Consider the following 17,826-nt stretch of genomic DNA (forward strand, 5'->3'; position numbering starts at 1 on the left):
TTATATTTGGAAAAGATAGTCTTTTAAACGATTTTTAAAAATATTAAGTGATTTAGAATGACGTATTTCGGAAGGAAGTTCATTCCAAAGGATAGCAGATTTTACAGTGAAGGAATTGGAATAGAATTGGGTACGACAAGTTGGAAATTTAAGAAGATTATCGCTCCTGGACCTAAGTTCAGGGCGTAGGCTAGAATCGGAGTCACGGAAACAGAAACGATCTTTTAAATAAGCAGGATAGAGAGGATTATAAAGGATTGAATAGAGGAGAGTAAGCATCCGGAAGTTACGGCGATGTCTGATAGGAAGCCATCCAAGCTGACGACGATGATCTGAGACATGATCAAATTTACGAAGACCATAGACAAAACGAATACATAAGTTTTGTAACCGCTCTAGTTTGTTTAATTGTTCCTCAGATAAGTCTGGGTAACATGAGTCAGCATAATCTAAAATCGGTAGCAGTAGTGAGTGAGCTAGAGTAGTTTTGATTTTAACCGGTAGGAAATGTTTATATCGTTTGAGGGATCCAATACTAGCAAATAATTTTCGGCTGACCTCTGCTATCTGCGCTGACCAAGATAGCGAGTTGTCTAAAATAATCCCAAGGTTCCTTATAGACGCATTAACACTTAAACCGACACCAACAATTGGTTGCCTGATAGAAATACCGATAATGGTACGGTGTACCCATTTTCTACTTTTATTTTTCAACATACATTATATTTAACTTAATTTAGAACACCTCAAATTTAACATATACTTAATTTACTTAGGTACCTCCAGGGCACCTAAATAATTGGTTACATCATAGAACCTCACAGTATATAATTTAGCTTCATCAGTAACAAAAAAACAACATTCACCGACTTCTCACACGCCCATCCGTCACGTGTTGCCATCACGTTTGACGCGTCAGACGAACAATGGCTTAATGAGGATAGAAACAATTTATAAAGACCGTGTAATATTATGATCGTTACAAAAACATGTATAAAATGTGATTAAGCTATATATAAATTTATTGGTTTTCGTGTGCGTGTAGCAAGCACAGGGAACCTGGGAAGTTAGAGGAAGAATCGAAGCTCCTGGATTTGGAAAGTTAAAGTTCGGTATGTAGGTTATTTGGGGAGTTTAGGGGAGCACTAAGAGAGGACTTATTGAAATTTTGAGGGGAAAATAATTAAATTCTATAAACATCCTTAAAATCTAGAGAAACAAGTTGCGAATGACGCCTGATGTAGTTACATATGTATATGCAGTCCAAACTCGTCTGGTGTGAGTAATTACGAAGTTTAATGTTTTACACAGTTAATGTGTTCTCAATCTCCACAAATAGAAATCGTGACAACTTTTCTAGCTCTTTAACAGTTTCATCTCATAGCAGTGACATTTCTGTGAAAAAATCAATAAACAGCATTTAAGAGGCATTTAATAGCTTCTTTAAATTTAAAGTATGTAATTATTAGGTAATTTCATTATAATGTAAAATAATGTACTATGCCAATTAATTATGAAGAAGTAATTGAATACTTAGTTTTGCAGATCGGAGATAAAGTACGGCATTGGGTTCCAATATGAAATTCATTTACCTACTTTGGAGAATATTATGAATAGAGATAAATAGCTCCGTTCTTCACTTTCCGCCGAATTCTGAAAGCATTGCGTATTGTAGTAGCGGGACTCAACGCCGCGCTTTCGCCTTGACACTATAGTGTAGCTAAGAAATGGAAATTTAATTTAAATAGATACTAATTGCTACCTATAAAACGTTTATAGTATCTATAGAATTGTTTTACCATCGACGTGATAATTTTATAGGCAATAGATAAGCACAAATTGATATCAAGGTTAAAATAATTAAAGAAAGATGTATCCCGTCAAAAACATAAATGTAAAATGAAAGCCAAGTTCAGTAATAAAACATATGCTTTCAGCGATAAAAGAAGTGAGATGTAAATGTATGCCAAGTTCAATGGTCAGTCCTGAAATTTATTTTTAACAATATAAAATATTTTATAACAACTGTAAATGCCCATTCTTCTTACAACTTGGAGACTTTATTTATGTCTAATATCTGATTTGGCTAGTTTTCAAATTAATTTACATCGATATAAATGAATGTATTCAAATTGTATTCTACTCAGATTCTATTGTAAATTCATAAGAAAACTAGCCAAATCAGATATTAGACATAAATAAAGTCTCCAAGTTGTAAGAAGAATGGGCATTTACAGTTGTTATAAAATATTTTATATTGTTAAAAATAAATTTCAGGACTGACCATTGAACTTGGCATACATTTACATCTCACTTCTTTTATCGCTGAAAGCATATGTTTTATTACTGAACTTGGCTTTCATTTTACATTTATGTTTTTGACGGGATATCATTACTTTTTGTACAGAAATCATAAGTAGAAAGGTTTATAATGTAATCAAAATCAAAATATTCTTTATTCAATTTGGCCATTACAAGCACTTTTCCTATAGGAAGCTACTACGGCAAGAAACTCAATAGTTGCTCAATAAAAAACTCATAGGACATTTTTGTTCGCCGAATAAACCAAGTAGGACACCATTGTGATAATACACTTCTATCTTAATCTATCTATATATATAAAAGGACTTGTCCTCACTGACTGAGGTAAGACGCATGCACAGCCGTAACCGCTGATAGTAGAAACGTTAAATTTGGACAAAAGTTTACTTTTGTAATCTGGACATCCACTAAGAAGGGATTTTGAAAAATTTTAACCCTAAAGGGGTGAAATAGGGGTTCAAAGTTTGTATGGAAAAAAAATTAAATCGGCACCGATTTTTATGAAATTTGAAATTTAGATTTTTAAAAGTATTTAATTGAATACATGTTTCATCGTTTTCTAGAATTCTCTCCCTAAGGGTGCAAATAAAGGGTTGAAAGTTTGTATAGGTTTTTTTTAAATCGTCACCAATTTTTATAAAATTTGAAATTCAGACTCTTGAAAATATATAATTGAACATGTGTTTCATGGTTTTCTAGAATTCACCCCCTAAGGGTGCAAATAAGGGGTTGAAAGTTTGTATGGAAAAATCTTTAAATCGCCACCGATTTTTGTAAAATTTTAAATTTAGACTCTTAAAAATATTTCATTGAACACATGTTTCGTGGTTTATTAGAATTCACCCCTAAATAAGCAAGCGCAGCTGCGCGCGTCCGCTAGTCTATCTATATATATAAAAGGACTTGTCCTCACTGACTGAGGTAAGACGCACGCACAGCCGTAACCGCTGTGCGTAGAAACGTTAAATTTGGACAAAAGTTTACTTTCGTAATCTGGACATCCACTAAGAAGGGATTTTGAAAAATTTCAACCCTAAAGGGGTGAAATAGGGGTTCAAAGTTTGTATGGAAAAAAATTTAAATCAGCACTGATTTTTCTAAAATTTGAAATTTAGATTTTTAAAAGTATTTAATTGAACACGTGTTTCATCATTTTCTAGAATTCTCCCCCTAAGGGTGCAAATAAGGGGTTGAAAGTTTGTATAGGTTTTTTTTAAATCGTCACCAATTTTTATAAAATTTGAAATTCAGACTCTTAAACGTATATAATTAAACACATATTTCATGGTTTTCTAGAATTCACCCCCTAAGGGTGCAAATAAGGGATTGAAAGTTTGTATGGAAAAATTCTTAAATCGCCACCGATTTTTATAAAATTTGATATTTAGACTCTTAAAAATATTTAATTGAACATGTGTTTCATGGATTTCTAGAATTCACCCCCTAAGGGTGCAAATAAGGGGTTGAAAGTTTGTATGGAAAAATCTTTAAATCGCCACCGATTTTTATAAAATTTGAAATTTAGACTCTTAAAAATATTTCATTGAACATAAGTTACGTGGTTTATTTTAATTCATCCCCTAGGGGTGTAAATAAGGGGTTGAAAGTTTATATAGAAAAATCTTTAAATCGCCACTGATTTTTATAAAATTTGAAATTGAGACTCTTAAAAATATTTTATTGAACACGTGTTTCAAAGTTTATTAGAATTCACCCCTAAGCAATAAGCAAGCGAAGCTGCGCGCGTCCGCTAGTACTGTACAAATCTACTGCAGCCTTTATTTCGGAAGTAGCTCCGTACGTAGTTAAGCAAAGCATGTCTTCTTTAGAAGAGTAAGGATTCCCGTTTCGAGCGCTAGTGTAGATACTTAAATCATTCCAGTTACGACATACGTACTCTACTATAGTCTCGCGCAATTTATTAGTTTGTTGTATATCAATACGCTCAAACAAAGAATATGCAATAGCATGGAAGAGACAGGTCCCATCGGGAGGCATTAGAACAATTCGGTGTAAGTTCTTGTTTCAACCACAAGCAATTCTATTGAACGACTCATTGTTCAACATGTCTTGGAAAAAATATAAACAATAAGTTTATTAAGTGCTGACGGTACAAATCTGAATTGATATGATCCCAAGGTCGACTTCGTTCTCTGCCGTTTCCACAAGTGTTCTTAAAACCAGTAAAATCATGAAACCCAGGCCAAAAAAACCATTAAAATATGAGCGCCTTCGTACAATAAAATATATCTAATATAATTAGGTATTTACTTTTTTATTATGGTCAATAATATTATGTTTTATTACTCTTAAGACGATATTTAATTATATATGAAAATAGATTATATTTATCTATGAATCTCGACAATAGTTTTTATTTTGTTGATTAAATGACAGTTGTCAGATTAGAAAATAATGAATGTATGCTGCTTTTAGAAATCTGATATATTTATTATAATTTTTTTCTAATTTCATTATTTTGTTGGAATAACTCAACACGCAATGCCTCCAGAGTTCGATGGAAAGAGGGGAACTGAGTGTCTTAACACTAGGTTCCCTCTGTCTACCCCGCTATGTGTGGGATACATCGTAAAGCGGATTTATTTATTTTTTATTATTTTGTTTAAGTAATTTTTAATTTTCTCTTTTTTTCTCTTATTTTTTTATTAACAATTACTTAAATTTTTACTGTTAATAATTACTTTACAATTACTTCTGTTAAGATAGCTGATAGGCTGACAATATATCAAATTAAAAATAAAATCAGCTTCACGCTGTATCCCGCACACAGCAGAGTAGACAGAGGGAACCTAGTGTTAATACACTCAGTAACCCCACTTTCCATCGAATTCTGGAGGCATTGCGTGTTGAGTCACGGAACTCTCCGCCGCGCCTTGCCTCGACACCAGAGCGAAGAAATGGAAATATAAGTTTAAATTAATATTTCATTTCCTCGAGTGGGAATCGAACTCACTACCAGTCGGTTTAACAGTCACACTTTGTGCCCCTGTGCCACGACTGACCTTACAGATAGTATATTATTCTTAAATTTTATATATATTTCTATCAATATAATTATTTTTTTTATATTTATTTTTAGTGTATTTTTTTTCTGTTTTAGGGTTCTGTACCTCGAAAGCAATAAAACAGAACCCTTATAGGATCTTATATAGGACTTAGTACTTAAATATTGTAATAATAATTTAATATCAAATACGTTAATCGACTATGCAAATACTCTTAGTATAATAAGTACTAAAACATATGTTTAAATTATAATAAATAATAATGAAGGATGTTAATCCATTTATTATATTTTTATATTTTTACGTGAAGCCCTTGAAGTCCACATGATGGCAGGCTTTGTCAGGACATAAATTAGAGGCATTTTCAGCTACAAATGGAGACATATCTTATCTTATATTATAAAATATACTTGAAAGCATCGTGTTGTTTTAGATGGCTTACGTAAGTAATAGTGAAGTTAGTCTCCATAACAAATAAAATATTTACTAACGCGTGACATAAATTAAAGCAACATATATAAATAATGCATTGCTCTTATTTTTTTGTCAGGCGCTAAGCCTAAAAATCAATTATCATGAACTTTGATTGCTATGATTTCTTTACAGGCACTATAAGTAAATGTTCCTAATTGAATCTATTTATTGAAAAATTATAAGAAAATATTAAAAAAATACTAGTTTCGGATTTTTCCCTTGACATACACCCAATTACTTAACCGGATGCTAAATTTCACCATTCTAGGTCATCTGGAACTTGGTTAACATTAAGGTCTATAGGTCAGTCACCCCCCTAAAAATTTACGATTTTTGGACGTCATTATCTAAATAACTGTTTGAGCTGTGTTTATGAAATTTAATGCACGTATACAGGTAGGGGGTCTAAATATTTGAGCCAAATATGACAGCTTTAGATGGAATAGTTTTTGAGTTACGAATAGGTAAAAAGTGGCTTCAAATGGTTCGTGTAAAATAACACACGGTGCTGCTCGCCAGTTTTGTTTGTAAAAACACTTGGCTACGCGCTCCGCGCGTTTTAAATTACAATATGTCAATTAATACATAGAATAAACTATTATTAAATAAGAAACGCGGCTTAATTGGGATTAACTCAAATGAGTGCGATGGTCACGAGTTCAATTCCACTGGAGGAATATTAACACTTATATTTATTTAGGTGATTAAATTTTTTTTCAAATCATTTACATACAGGGTGTCCCAGGAGCCAACGATAAAACGAAACCAGGTGATAGACCAAGTCGTGACAGTTATGAGAAAAATATAAAAAAAAATCTTTGTCATGTATTTTTCATATTATATTGATTTTAAAAAATATCGCAAAAACCGACACCCTGTGATGGTTTTTCACGTCCCTGGACTACAAATATTACTCTTTCTTCATTTTTTTTTCTGTAATGTAATCATGAGTAACCCTTCTGTGAATTACAGTTTAAGATTTAAACATACCTGCATCAGTTTTCAATAAAATGTGGTGTTTTTGCCAAACATTAAATTCAAAATATTTACTACACCCAACTTTAACCGACTGTACTATAAAAAAAATGTACTACACTGTTTTTGCAAGTAACTTTAAAAGTTGGCGCATTTAATCTGGATTCCGAAATGGTACGACACTTGCTGGATTACTTCTTTGTTGAAGAGAGAAAAATCGAAATACACGATAATCGGGATGACGTTCAGCTTTTTGGTATCTTTTCCGATACATTCTAGCTGCAGCATTTGCGTTACATAACCATTCTCCATGAATGAAATGCATATTGGCAATGTGTCAAAGACCGAGTATATGGCCTGCGAGAGCCCGGACTCGAGCACTGTTCTTATAAGTCCTGGGCCAGTTTATTTACGTTATTCATCATATTATATCTTTAAAACGTGCAATGTCTTAGGTATCACTAGTTTTTTTACTAGGCCACATACGTGGGAGATACAACAATGATGTTTCAAGTAATATAAATCATCTCAAGACAGCTAAAGGGATCAAAGCTCGCCCATTAACTAGCATCTTTCTAGAGAACTTATTTTAGACTAAATTTATTAGGAACATAATATTCAAGGCGACTATAAAAATACCACTCGATGTATTTTAGAGATGCTGTCGACTCTTCTATTTGATTAAATAAAAACATATAACTACTGTCTAGTTAGTGGTTTACAAACAACTATATTTATTCATTGGTCATTGGGTTCGACTCTCGTTCAGGTATTAAAACTTTCTAGCTTTGGTAAGAATAATAAGGTAAGTTTAGTAAGTTTGGTAAGAATAAGAAGACGGGTATGGGAAATAGAGCAAATAGCTAGTCCACATCGTAATTTTATATAAAAAAACTAAATATATTAGTGAAAATGATTGGTTAAGCAACATTTACTTGAGTCATGTAATAAATAGGTGTAGGTACCGTACCTTCATATGACCTTTGGCGTACCTGACTCATATATTAAAGGGCTGTCGATTTCACTTTATCAACTCCTTGAAATGGTCATAGAAAACAGTTTTTCATTAAGAATTTCATTTTAAATAGTTATTCCTCCTAAAATTTAGGAAAAAATTTTGCAAAACTCTAATAAAATTGATAAAATTACACTAAAGAGGATTCATTTTCTATTATGTCTATAGCAAAAAGTACCGGAAAAGAATACCTTCGAAAACACAGTACCAAAGATACTGGAGAAAGGTCACGTAAAAAGCATAGGTCCTAACCTACCGGAGGGCTTGTGTGAAGAGGTTGATGCCAGTGGACGAGGCGAAAGAGGTATGTAGAGACCGTAGCGTTTGGCGCTCCGTTCTCTCTGACTACCCCGCTAGGGATAAAGCGTGAAGCTATGTTATGTTGTTGTTCTTGTTGTTATATATTTAGGTCATCATATTTAATAGACAAACGGTCATAAAAATCTAATAGCCATATAAATATTTCACACCATTTTATGTTCACTCAACAAAATTAATTGAGGGATTAAACTGCGGTCGTTAATATTTGATATCTGTATAAGTATTTTTTGTACTGAAAGGTGTGGCTGACAATTACAGTAAAACTAATAAAGTATCAAAATCCTTTCTAAATAATGAAATTCGTCCACTATCTTTAAAAAATGGGACTGATATTGTTTTTATTGTTATTTATTAGACACCTGACGATACCTTTCAATTACTTATATAAAAGAGAACTTTATAATTTTAAAACTTTATATTAAAAAACTTTTTATAAGCTTAAAATAGTTAGTATTAAAAAACGCACCCGTGGGGTTGATTGTTGTGGATTCGAATTCGTTTACTTTTATTTATTTTTAAAATACTAATATAAAATTAAAATTGTATTTGTGTCCATAGTCTTATTGACACAAATACAATAATCTGGTTGACAATTACAGGAAGTTACAAGTGTGCAACAATGAGGTAATTGTAGTTTGTAAAAAAAAAATCACAAATAAAATATGAAAATGTATGCAGAAAAACTATATACAAACTTTAACTTTTTTGCCATTTTATCAGGAAATCTCGATCCCCTAAAATGTATTTTTTTTGCTTATCCAAAAGTAAAATCCAATAAAATGTCAAAAAGCTTAAAATTCGACAATAAACAATCGTATATAATTATAATATATTTACTGATTTTGTTGCATGCAAATAAAATTATAAGAAACAAAACAAAGATCACAGATTACGAGTCTATAGTCTACATTTAAAAAACTAGTAAAACTACTTTTTAATTCTTAACTCCATTATTTCTCCATTATTAGTGTAAGAAGCCTTTCTTAGAAGCCCTTGACATATTAAGTTAATATTTAAATTATATTTTGTTTGTATTTATTTAAATTTGCATCATGTTAATCATTTATTTTTAATAAATCTTTTTAGTTTTTTGTTTCCATTTGAATCGATGTCTTCATAGTAATACTAGCGACAGAAACGTGACTTTGCCCGCTTAAACTTATTATTATATTATTGCTTAATTATACAAAATCTTTATATAAATTGTAGCCGATGCGTTTGTTTAACTATATTACTGTAAAGTTATATTTAGATCTGTTCACTAGTTTTGGTGTAATGAAAGTGAAACAAACATCCATCCTCACAGACTCTCACATTTATAATAGATATTAATAGGAAGTAGGATAAGTAATCCAATTCTTTTTGCTATCTATAAGAGTGAATGCATTTCTTATGAACCTGTGATATTTATGAATAAAAGTAGATATCCTTATTGATAACAGGTAGGAAATTGACCCGCGTCATATTTAAAGCATTCCTTATAATACCGGGTAGAAGTAGGTTTACATTGTCATGTTTGTACGTCATATCAATTATAGTCATATAAATGTTTAATAATAATTAATGTAATAATTTCTTTTATACGGGTTGTTTGACGTAAAATATTGTTTTTTCCTGAGCAAGTAGGAATTTCGGAAAATATTCTTACTTCATATACTTTCCCAGTAGTAGTGTATATTTATATATATTTGTGCATGTTGTGGGATATTTATATATGTTGTGGGATTTTTTTAGCTTCACTGGTTCCACCGAATTTATCTAGGCTTTTACCTTAGTGCCAGAGTGAAGAAATAAAAACAATAAGAAAGAATAATGCCTTCCCTCGAACCCAAAACCCTCATATTACAGTCACACCTTGGTGTCCTTCGCTGTGACGTCCTGCATTATTTATAAGAAATATATATAAAAGAAAATAAAATTAATAGTTTAACCATTTATTAACAATTTTAATTAAAATATAATAATATATTATAATCCATTATAGATAAGATAATTCAAACAATTAAGTATTTCCAATAATAAATCGCCTAATTCCAAAAACCCAGAACGCCGTCTTATCAATTAAAAGAATGAACTTTGATAACCTCCATGTAAAAATAACTATATAAATAGAGACATATTTTTTTTCTTACAGAGTTATCGGTTTATTTACATTGAGAGAAGTAAACATTTAAGTAGGTAAATTATAATAATTTTATTAAAATTGAATGAAAACAATTAAATGTTATTTTTAAAATTCACTGTTTAAAAAAACTTTTTAGTACCTTTTGTAATATTCATAATCGTTCATATTCTTTGATATTTTTTTGAAAATTATTATAATCGAATAAAATTATATTCGTAGGCATAACACCGGCGAAGCCGCGAGGACGCTGCTAGTTTTAATTTATAAAAATCTATTAAGATACATGTCTAAGCATGTATTGCGTTGACAACTTTATGTAATGAGGGTAGATTAAAATAGAAAGTATACAACCGTTAAGGTAATGGCAATAGCTTTTCTAACATCACTACCTACTTCTATTATGAAAGATGATTTAGTATTCCTATTTTTATATGTTTTAATTAAGTTTTTTCTTTTTTATATTTATTATTTTTTTCGACCGTAGTTGGGTAACGTCCCATTGCTAGCAATAATTGCCAAACTCAACACGCAGTGCTTCGAAAATTCAGCGGAAAGTGGAGAACGGAGGATCTTAACACTTATGTTCCTTCTGCCTATCTTGCTATAAGCGGGATACAGCGTGACGCCAAAAAAGAAACTATGTGTCCACATGCCATATGGATATATTTATATATAGAAAAATAAATATTATTCGCAATCTAAAAACATACTCTTGGTGCCTTTCCAGAAATTACGAAATGAAATTGCCTTGAGTAGGTAAGCTACGTGTCATAATAGTGTTGTTTTTAATCGGATGTTTTGAAAGGCTGAATGGCATTTTAAATCGTCACGCAAGTTTTAAATTACGTCACTAGCCGTAAAAATGTACGTCACTTGATAATTTTAAGAAAATGACCATTTTCCGGAAAGTACATTTATACTGGTTACTTATCCAAACAAAACTTAATTTTAGAGAAAATAAAGAATCTTATTCTACTAAATAATATATTCTAAAAAATAAAAAAATAAATATATAATTAAATATTTCATTATTTCTTTTAAGTAAATAACCAAAAGTATATGTTAAAGCCTTTGGGCTTTAGGAAACTAACCAAAATTGACGCCATGCGTGCGATACATCATTTAGATAGGCCTCACGACCGTGACATCGGATTTCGCTATCTCGCAATTAATTGATAACAAATCCATTTACAAAAACCATGTAACGGGAGCTTTGAAAGCTTTTAATTTACACGAAAATATTGTTAAGATATTTTTTTGGTATGTATATATTTTTTATAACACTTTTTTGTTAGCTTCACTTGTACAACTTATGTACTTTTTTTAGCTGTATTCCGCACAGAGGGAACCTGGGAACATAGTATTAAGACACTCTGTTCCCATTAAGATACATTCGTTCCCCATTTTTTTCCGAATTTTAAAGATAATGCGAGTTATATACCTAAATATCTAAACTTGAGAAGCCGAAGCCGAAATATGATACAGTAAATCATAAAAAACCTTAATAATAAAAGATTGATACTTACTCATGGTTACACAAACGGTCAGCATGATGTTATTTAGAAATAGAAGTATCTGCATAGTTCCCAATATGGAGAAGGCTACGAAAACACTTATTAAATAGGCCATAAGGACTCGTCCATGTAAGTTTCTGAGCTCTGGCAGCCACGCGTATACAGTCACCGTCGCTAGTATGAACACACAGGATATTATCATGCCTAAAAAGAAATTTAATATTTAACATGTATTTGAAAAAAAATGTAAAAAATATTTATGTAAAGTATATTTACAATTTTTATAAATTTATTATTATAAACTTAGATATAGACCTAGACATTTTTTTTTTAAATTTTCATATAATAATAATTTTGTGCTAGATTTAGTCTTAGGCTGTTACTGGTAAATAACACACACTGTACATTTTTAGACACAAGGTCTTATATGATAAAAATCACAAAGACCTTTTAATATTACCTCTCAGTTTGGGGACAGAGAAAAATATAAAAATATTGAGGAATGTAAAACATAATTTATTGGGAACGAAGTAACTTAACATTAGGTTCCCTCTGCCTACCCTGCTATATGCGTATGAATCGAAAATAAAACTTACAAGTGGAGCTAAGGAGATAATTCGCGCTGTCTTCATCTTCCTCGAAGCAAACCAACGCATCGAAATTGGAAGTCTTGGTGCCATTTTCTTGTTCAAAAATAAAGGTATCTACACAATATTTGTTGGGATCTCGTATTATCCACGACGGTATTCTATTAGGCACTTCTATGTATAAACTTCCATCCTGAAAGAGGATTCTAATTTTATTTACTAATATTAAAGTTACTTAGAAAATATTAAGTCTACATAGAGCAACAGACTTATTATTACCTATAATAAGTCTGTTGCTCTATGTAGACTTACTGTCTTAGCAAAAATACAAAAAAATATAAATAATGTAAAATTCCGCTGCTTCATTGATTGTTAAATGGCGGATGCTAACGCTATACTTTGTCTTACTACCTTAGTGAGGGAATAAACGAGAGAGATGAGAATTGAACCCACAATCGTCGCGCTTTAGTCAATCAGCCAACTATGATATTGCACATATCATGGTTCACAGAAAGGACCTGGGCACTTAGTGCTTAGACACTCCGTTCCCCAGTAAGGTACATCCGTTCCCCACTTTCTGTCCATTTTTCGTAACGATGAGTGGCGGAACTTAACGCCACGCTTGCGCCACGGCGGCCTTTATTTATTGTGTAGATATAAATAAATAATACATAATAAATGAGATACTTGATGGTAAGTATGAATTCAATTCACATAAAATCTTTATTTGGAAGAAAGTTATTGATATTTAAATAATTATGGTATGGTTTAAAAGCAAGTGGTAGTATTTTAACTATTACTTAGTCCCAAATGTAGGATCTACTTTGTTGCGTAATGATGCATTGTCTTCAAAGAGATTTCATTTAAGTTATTCAATCTATGAAGTGCTATTATAATTAAAAGAAAAAGAAAAAAGAAAAGAAAAAAAAAAGAAAAAGTCCCGTTGAGTTACTTGCGTCTTCTTTTCAGGCCTGAGGCAGTAAGTTTAATGAACTGGTGGTGAATTTTTTGACGTTCAAAAATGAAGCAACTTTTTTTAAATAAAACTATGATTTATTATTTTAATTTTCCTTCAATTGTATTACACATAATTATGAATTAATGTTTTTCACAAATTTGTTACATGTAGATAATTTATAATAGTTAACTTATCTCTAATTATAGAATGTCTCATGGTTTGCAATGTCTTAAAAGTGAATCACATAAAATGCCAGAAAAGACAGACACTATGCTATAAGGTTGTTTACATATATAGTTTATTTAATGTGTCATTTATATATTTCAATATTCTTATTTATTTATTTATCACTTACGAGTATTTTATAGACCGTATTCGTATTTAGTTTATTTATATGAGCGCTCGCTACCGTCAACTGAACAGGTAAGGTGTCCTAACATTTACGCCTACCCCCTTGTCGATAGCATATTATAATTATAAAACGCTCTCTATACGTTCCATTGTTTTCTTTATTATTTCCTTCCAAATATAATGTATCGTGTTCTGTTTTATATACATGTTTGTGGTTGACTTTTGTATAAACTGTGTCGTAAATTATTATTGTTTTCAAACTATTGTACTTTAAAGTGGTGTTGAATATACCCAGTGTTAACTGTGAGTAAACTATATTATTCACCATCAACACTACACATATAAAGAAAATTAACAGGTTTAGCATACTTATGTATGGGAAAATTGCACTGGATTGTAATTAATCTCTTACAGCATGAAAATATTACTCTTTATCAAAAAATAGCAACAAACTATTTTTTCTTTACAGTATCCTTAAGAAATAATAGCTTCTAATGGGTTAAAAATGAAAAAACATTTGGGCTAAGAGTGCTTGGGCGGTTTCCAGTAGGCACGAGTTCGATTCCCACTACGGCCAAATTTATAGGAATCTTAATCATCATTAATCATTTATAGGATCTTTTTAAATTAATTAAGTCTTGCAACAATGTTAAAAAAATAATCACTCTTTTCAAGGCTATCTTCAAAAAAATCCTCACATTTTCTGTTATTTAGTCATGGCGCCATACATTGGTGCTTAATTGAGGTGTGACATATTGAAATTAATTTAGATAGCAGAATAGTAAGAGATTTTTTTATCATCACATGATATTATTTTTAAGTTAACCCCAGCTTTAGCGTAAATATTAGTGAATTAATCAATTTTTACAGAAATTAATTGTTTTCAGATAAAACGTTTCCCTTCATACGTTTGTACATTAATACAGACATATACACATATTTTTCTTCTTTGCTTATTATGGGAATTACACTTTTAAAAAGGTGGTTTTTACCATCCAACTATATCAAATGTGTAGAAAAAACGCAACAATTATTAGAAGTAAATAATGCAAAATAATAAAAAAATATATATAGTCTACCGAAGTTTCTTAGAAACTCGGTTCCCGTTAGGCTCGACTAACAAGAACCAGTATTAGAAAGAAAGTTCTTTCTTTTATCAATGATATGGGTAACACTAAAAGGTATTTAAATTGCTTTCTTCATATAATTTTATGGTCATAAAAAAATTATACATATGAATAAAATATATTTTTATATGGTATAACTGTAGTTTTCATTTACTAAAAATATTTTAGAAGTTTTAGACACAAATCAGCTAATTGTATTAACTTCGATTATTTAGATAATAATAATTATCGTCATTTATTAATAGGAAAGAGAATTCGAATAAGGTAAAGCCAAAATATAATTACAATAAATAAGTTATTAGGAAAAAACTTAGAATGATTAATAATTAAAAAATTCAATTTTAAAGTTTGTATGGATTGGTTACAGTTTAAATGCAAAACACTAACTCATAATTTAAATATTAGTCATGAAAATATTAAATGTACCTAATTGTTTTAGAGTGAATTAAATATTCTTTCGTATTAATAGAATTAAAAATAATATTGACGTTATTTAATTATACGTATTTAAAATATTAAACCGTTTCATTTTATAATTAATATAATCTGTTACTTTAGTATTTATATATATATTTTTTGATATTAATAATAACCTATAGGCAGCTCGTAATATAATCAACAGTAAAACAATGACAAGCTCATAAGTAAATAAAGAATTTTAAAACTTAAAACAACTTACGTTTCGAACGAACGACTTTTGCTTGTACACTTGCCGCAAGCGCACACGAACCTCTTCATTTTCTTCGTTACAAACTGGCTTTTTGTGCTTGAAATGGAAATATTCCATCGGATTTATATTTAGGACATTTAAATATTTATTGACAACCGTCAAATTGAATCGCTGTTCAAATTTTATACATATTTTATCACGAAGGCTGTACGCGTAGCCGAAAGGACAACACTTCTGGATGCAAGTCTTTTTCTGGCAAATACATCCTCGTGTTCCATTTATATTAGTAACATATTCATTTCGTCTGTATTTAATTCCTTCATATACTATATCACCGTTAGAAAGTCGATCTCCATTAGAGATATCTATACTATCTTCTTCAATACATCCATTAGACACACTGTTTAGCACAAAAACCAAAAAAATAGTCAATTTCCACATTTTTTGTTTATATTTAGCTATAATAAAAACACTTATTCTGCTTATTTCCCACTTAATTCAAAACGTCCATTGTATAGTAGTCACGTAAATCAACAGTTTAGTATTGGATGTACCTAGGCAACTATACGTGAATTACTCAACGAGGAAATTCCACACCTGCGAGCATCGCAAATAAAATGCTAGTCACTTTGGATATACCTGTTTGAGTATAAACATTTTTTTAGTACTAATCCACGGATTTATTCTTGCTATTACCAAATCACGATTCCTTTAAATTTTTATTATATATTTACAAAAACTAATAAGAATAAAGTAACACGAATAAAAATATCCTCTCTAAGACGATAATGCTAATGACATGGTTTGTTATGTCCAACTCACTTGAGATGTTAGAACTGGTTCTTCGAGAACGTCAACTTTAATATGTTGTATTATAATAATTTATTTTAAAGATATTTCTTAAATGTCAATATGTATTTAAATTTTAGGTTAAATCCTAACTTGAAAAACCTTCAAAACTGGTTATATCCAAAGTGCATTCACATTTAGGTTTTAAAGAGACGGTAGTTAAGTTACGAATATTCCTAGGATTAAGGTAAAGTCTATTCACTAGTTCCAACTATTTTGATATCACATTAACACTTTCGCTTATTTATATTTTTAATTTCTATTTAGTTGTCCACGTACTAACTAAATACAAGTTTTATCGGAAAGTTCGGTAAAAAGCTGACGTAACAACACGTCTTGCAATATCGGGGACTGACCGACTACTAAACGAGCGACTTCTGAGTTCTGAGTTCTGGCTGAGACTGGTATCTTGGATCGCGATCGTTTAGTTGACATTTTTTTTTATAGTAATTGATGACCAGGCCTTATGTTTACTGTATGCTAACACAATTATCGAAGAAATCACATATTAGCTAATATTACGTAGGTTAAAAGAAAAATGTTATACCCATCCTGAAACGATGCTGACATACTTCCATAATGAAGAGTATATTATGTGGGTATTTATTTCATCTTCTTCGTATTTACATAATTATTTTAAATATGAATTAGTGGGATGGATCTTTTCTTTTTTTTTTACAAAATTCGATACTTTAAAAGACATGTTGGATTAAAAAAATATTTTACAGGTGTGTTGTGTCAGGCTTTAGTGTAGCCACACAAGGCGTCTGACTATTATGGGTTCAATTCCGTCTCAGGGGGATAAGTTATTTTCATTTCCCCTTTTTGGTAACAATATAAAGCACGGCGTTGAGTTCCGCCACTAAAAAAAGTTGCAATAATAAATAATAATTACTAAAAATGTTATCTATTGTTTATATACAATAGATAAATGGATTAATTCATTCATGGGAAATTCGTGACCTTATGACATACACGAGAGAGATAAAATTATTATCATGTAAATTGTGAATAATGTTTAATAGTTTTTCTATGTCCCACGATAAGCTATCTATCTACTTTATGCAATTTAGATATAAATATGAATATAAATTTAAGATCAATATTTAGAAACGTATGAAAAATTGAACGTAGCGGGACTCGAACCCGCTCTCTTTGAAAACCGTCCAAACCCTTAGGCCAATTAAGACATAGATTTGAAATTTCTAAGAAAATATTTTAAATTTCTCAAATACAGTGTAAAAGTTATTTCTAACATTTTTGATAAATTGACTCTTGTGATAAATATCATCATTAAAGTAATAATTGAAGTAAATAATAATATATTCACATTTATTTTAAAATTATAAAGCATATACCTAATTAATTATTATAATTATTAATATTGTATAGACAATCATTATAAACTGTGATTCAAATTAAAATATTAGTAAACGATCGTTACGTATTAAAATACGTAATTAGAACCCATAATATCTATTATTATGAAAAAAATGCAGCTTTACGCTTTTC

At 30.4% G+C, this 17,826-nt stretch overlaps 1 protein-coding gene across 15 annotated transcripts in view; it reads right to left on the minus strand.

Moving 5' to 3' along the window:
- Positions 1-17,826, minus strand: part of LOC146534095 (G-protein coupled receptor Mth2-like) — a 35,482-nt gene that overhangs the window by 6,530 nt on the left and 11,126 nt on the right. For 2 of the 15 annotated variants that reach the window (XM_085195108.1, XM_085195122.1), the window contains exons 2-3: positions 12,369-12,552; positions 11,785-11,976 (exon numbers count right to left, since the gene is read on the minus strand). In XM_085195108.1, the coding sequence (XP_085051234.1) occupies positions 11,785-11,976; positions 12,369-12,552 (376 nt within the window). Of the gene's footprint in view, positions 1-11,784; positions 11,977-12,368; positions 12,553-15,474; positions 16,105-16,287; positions 16,724-17,826 lie in introns of those variants that run through there. The other 13 variants (XM_085195113.1, XM_085195112.1, XM_085195111.1 and 10 more) reach the window with 13 other exon arrangements.

The sequence above is a fragment of the Heliconius melpomene genome, chromosome 12 (genome assembly GCF_056956725.1).
Source record: "Heliconius melpomene rosina isolate 202511_hmr_F chromosome 12, ASM5695672v1, whole genome shotgun sequence".
In the NCBI taxonomy this organism is placed as follows: Eukaryota; Metazoa; Arthropoda; class Insecta; order Lepidoptera; family Nymphalidae; genus Heliconius; species Heliconius melpomene.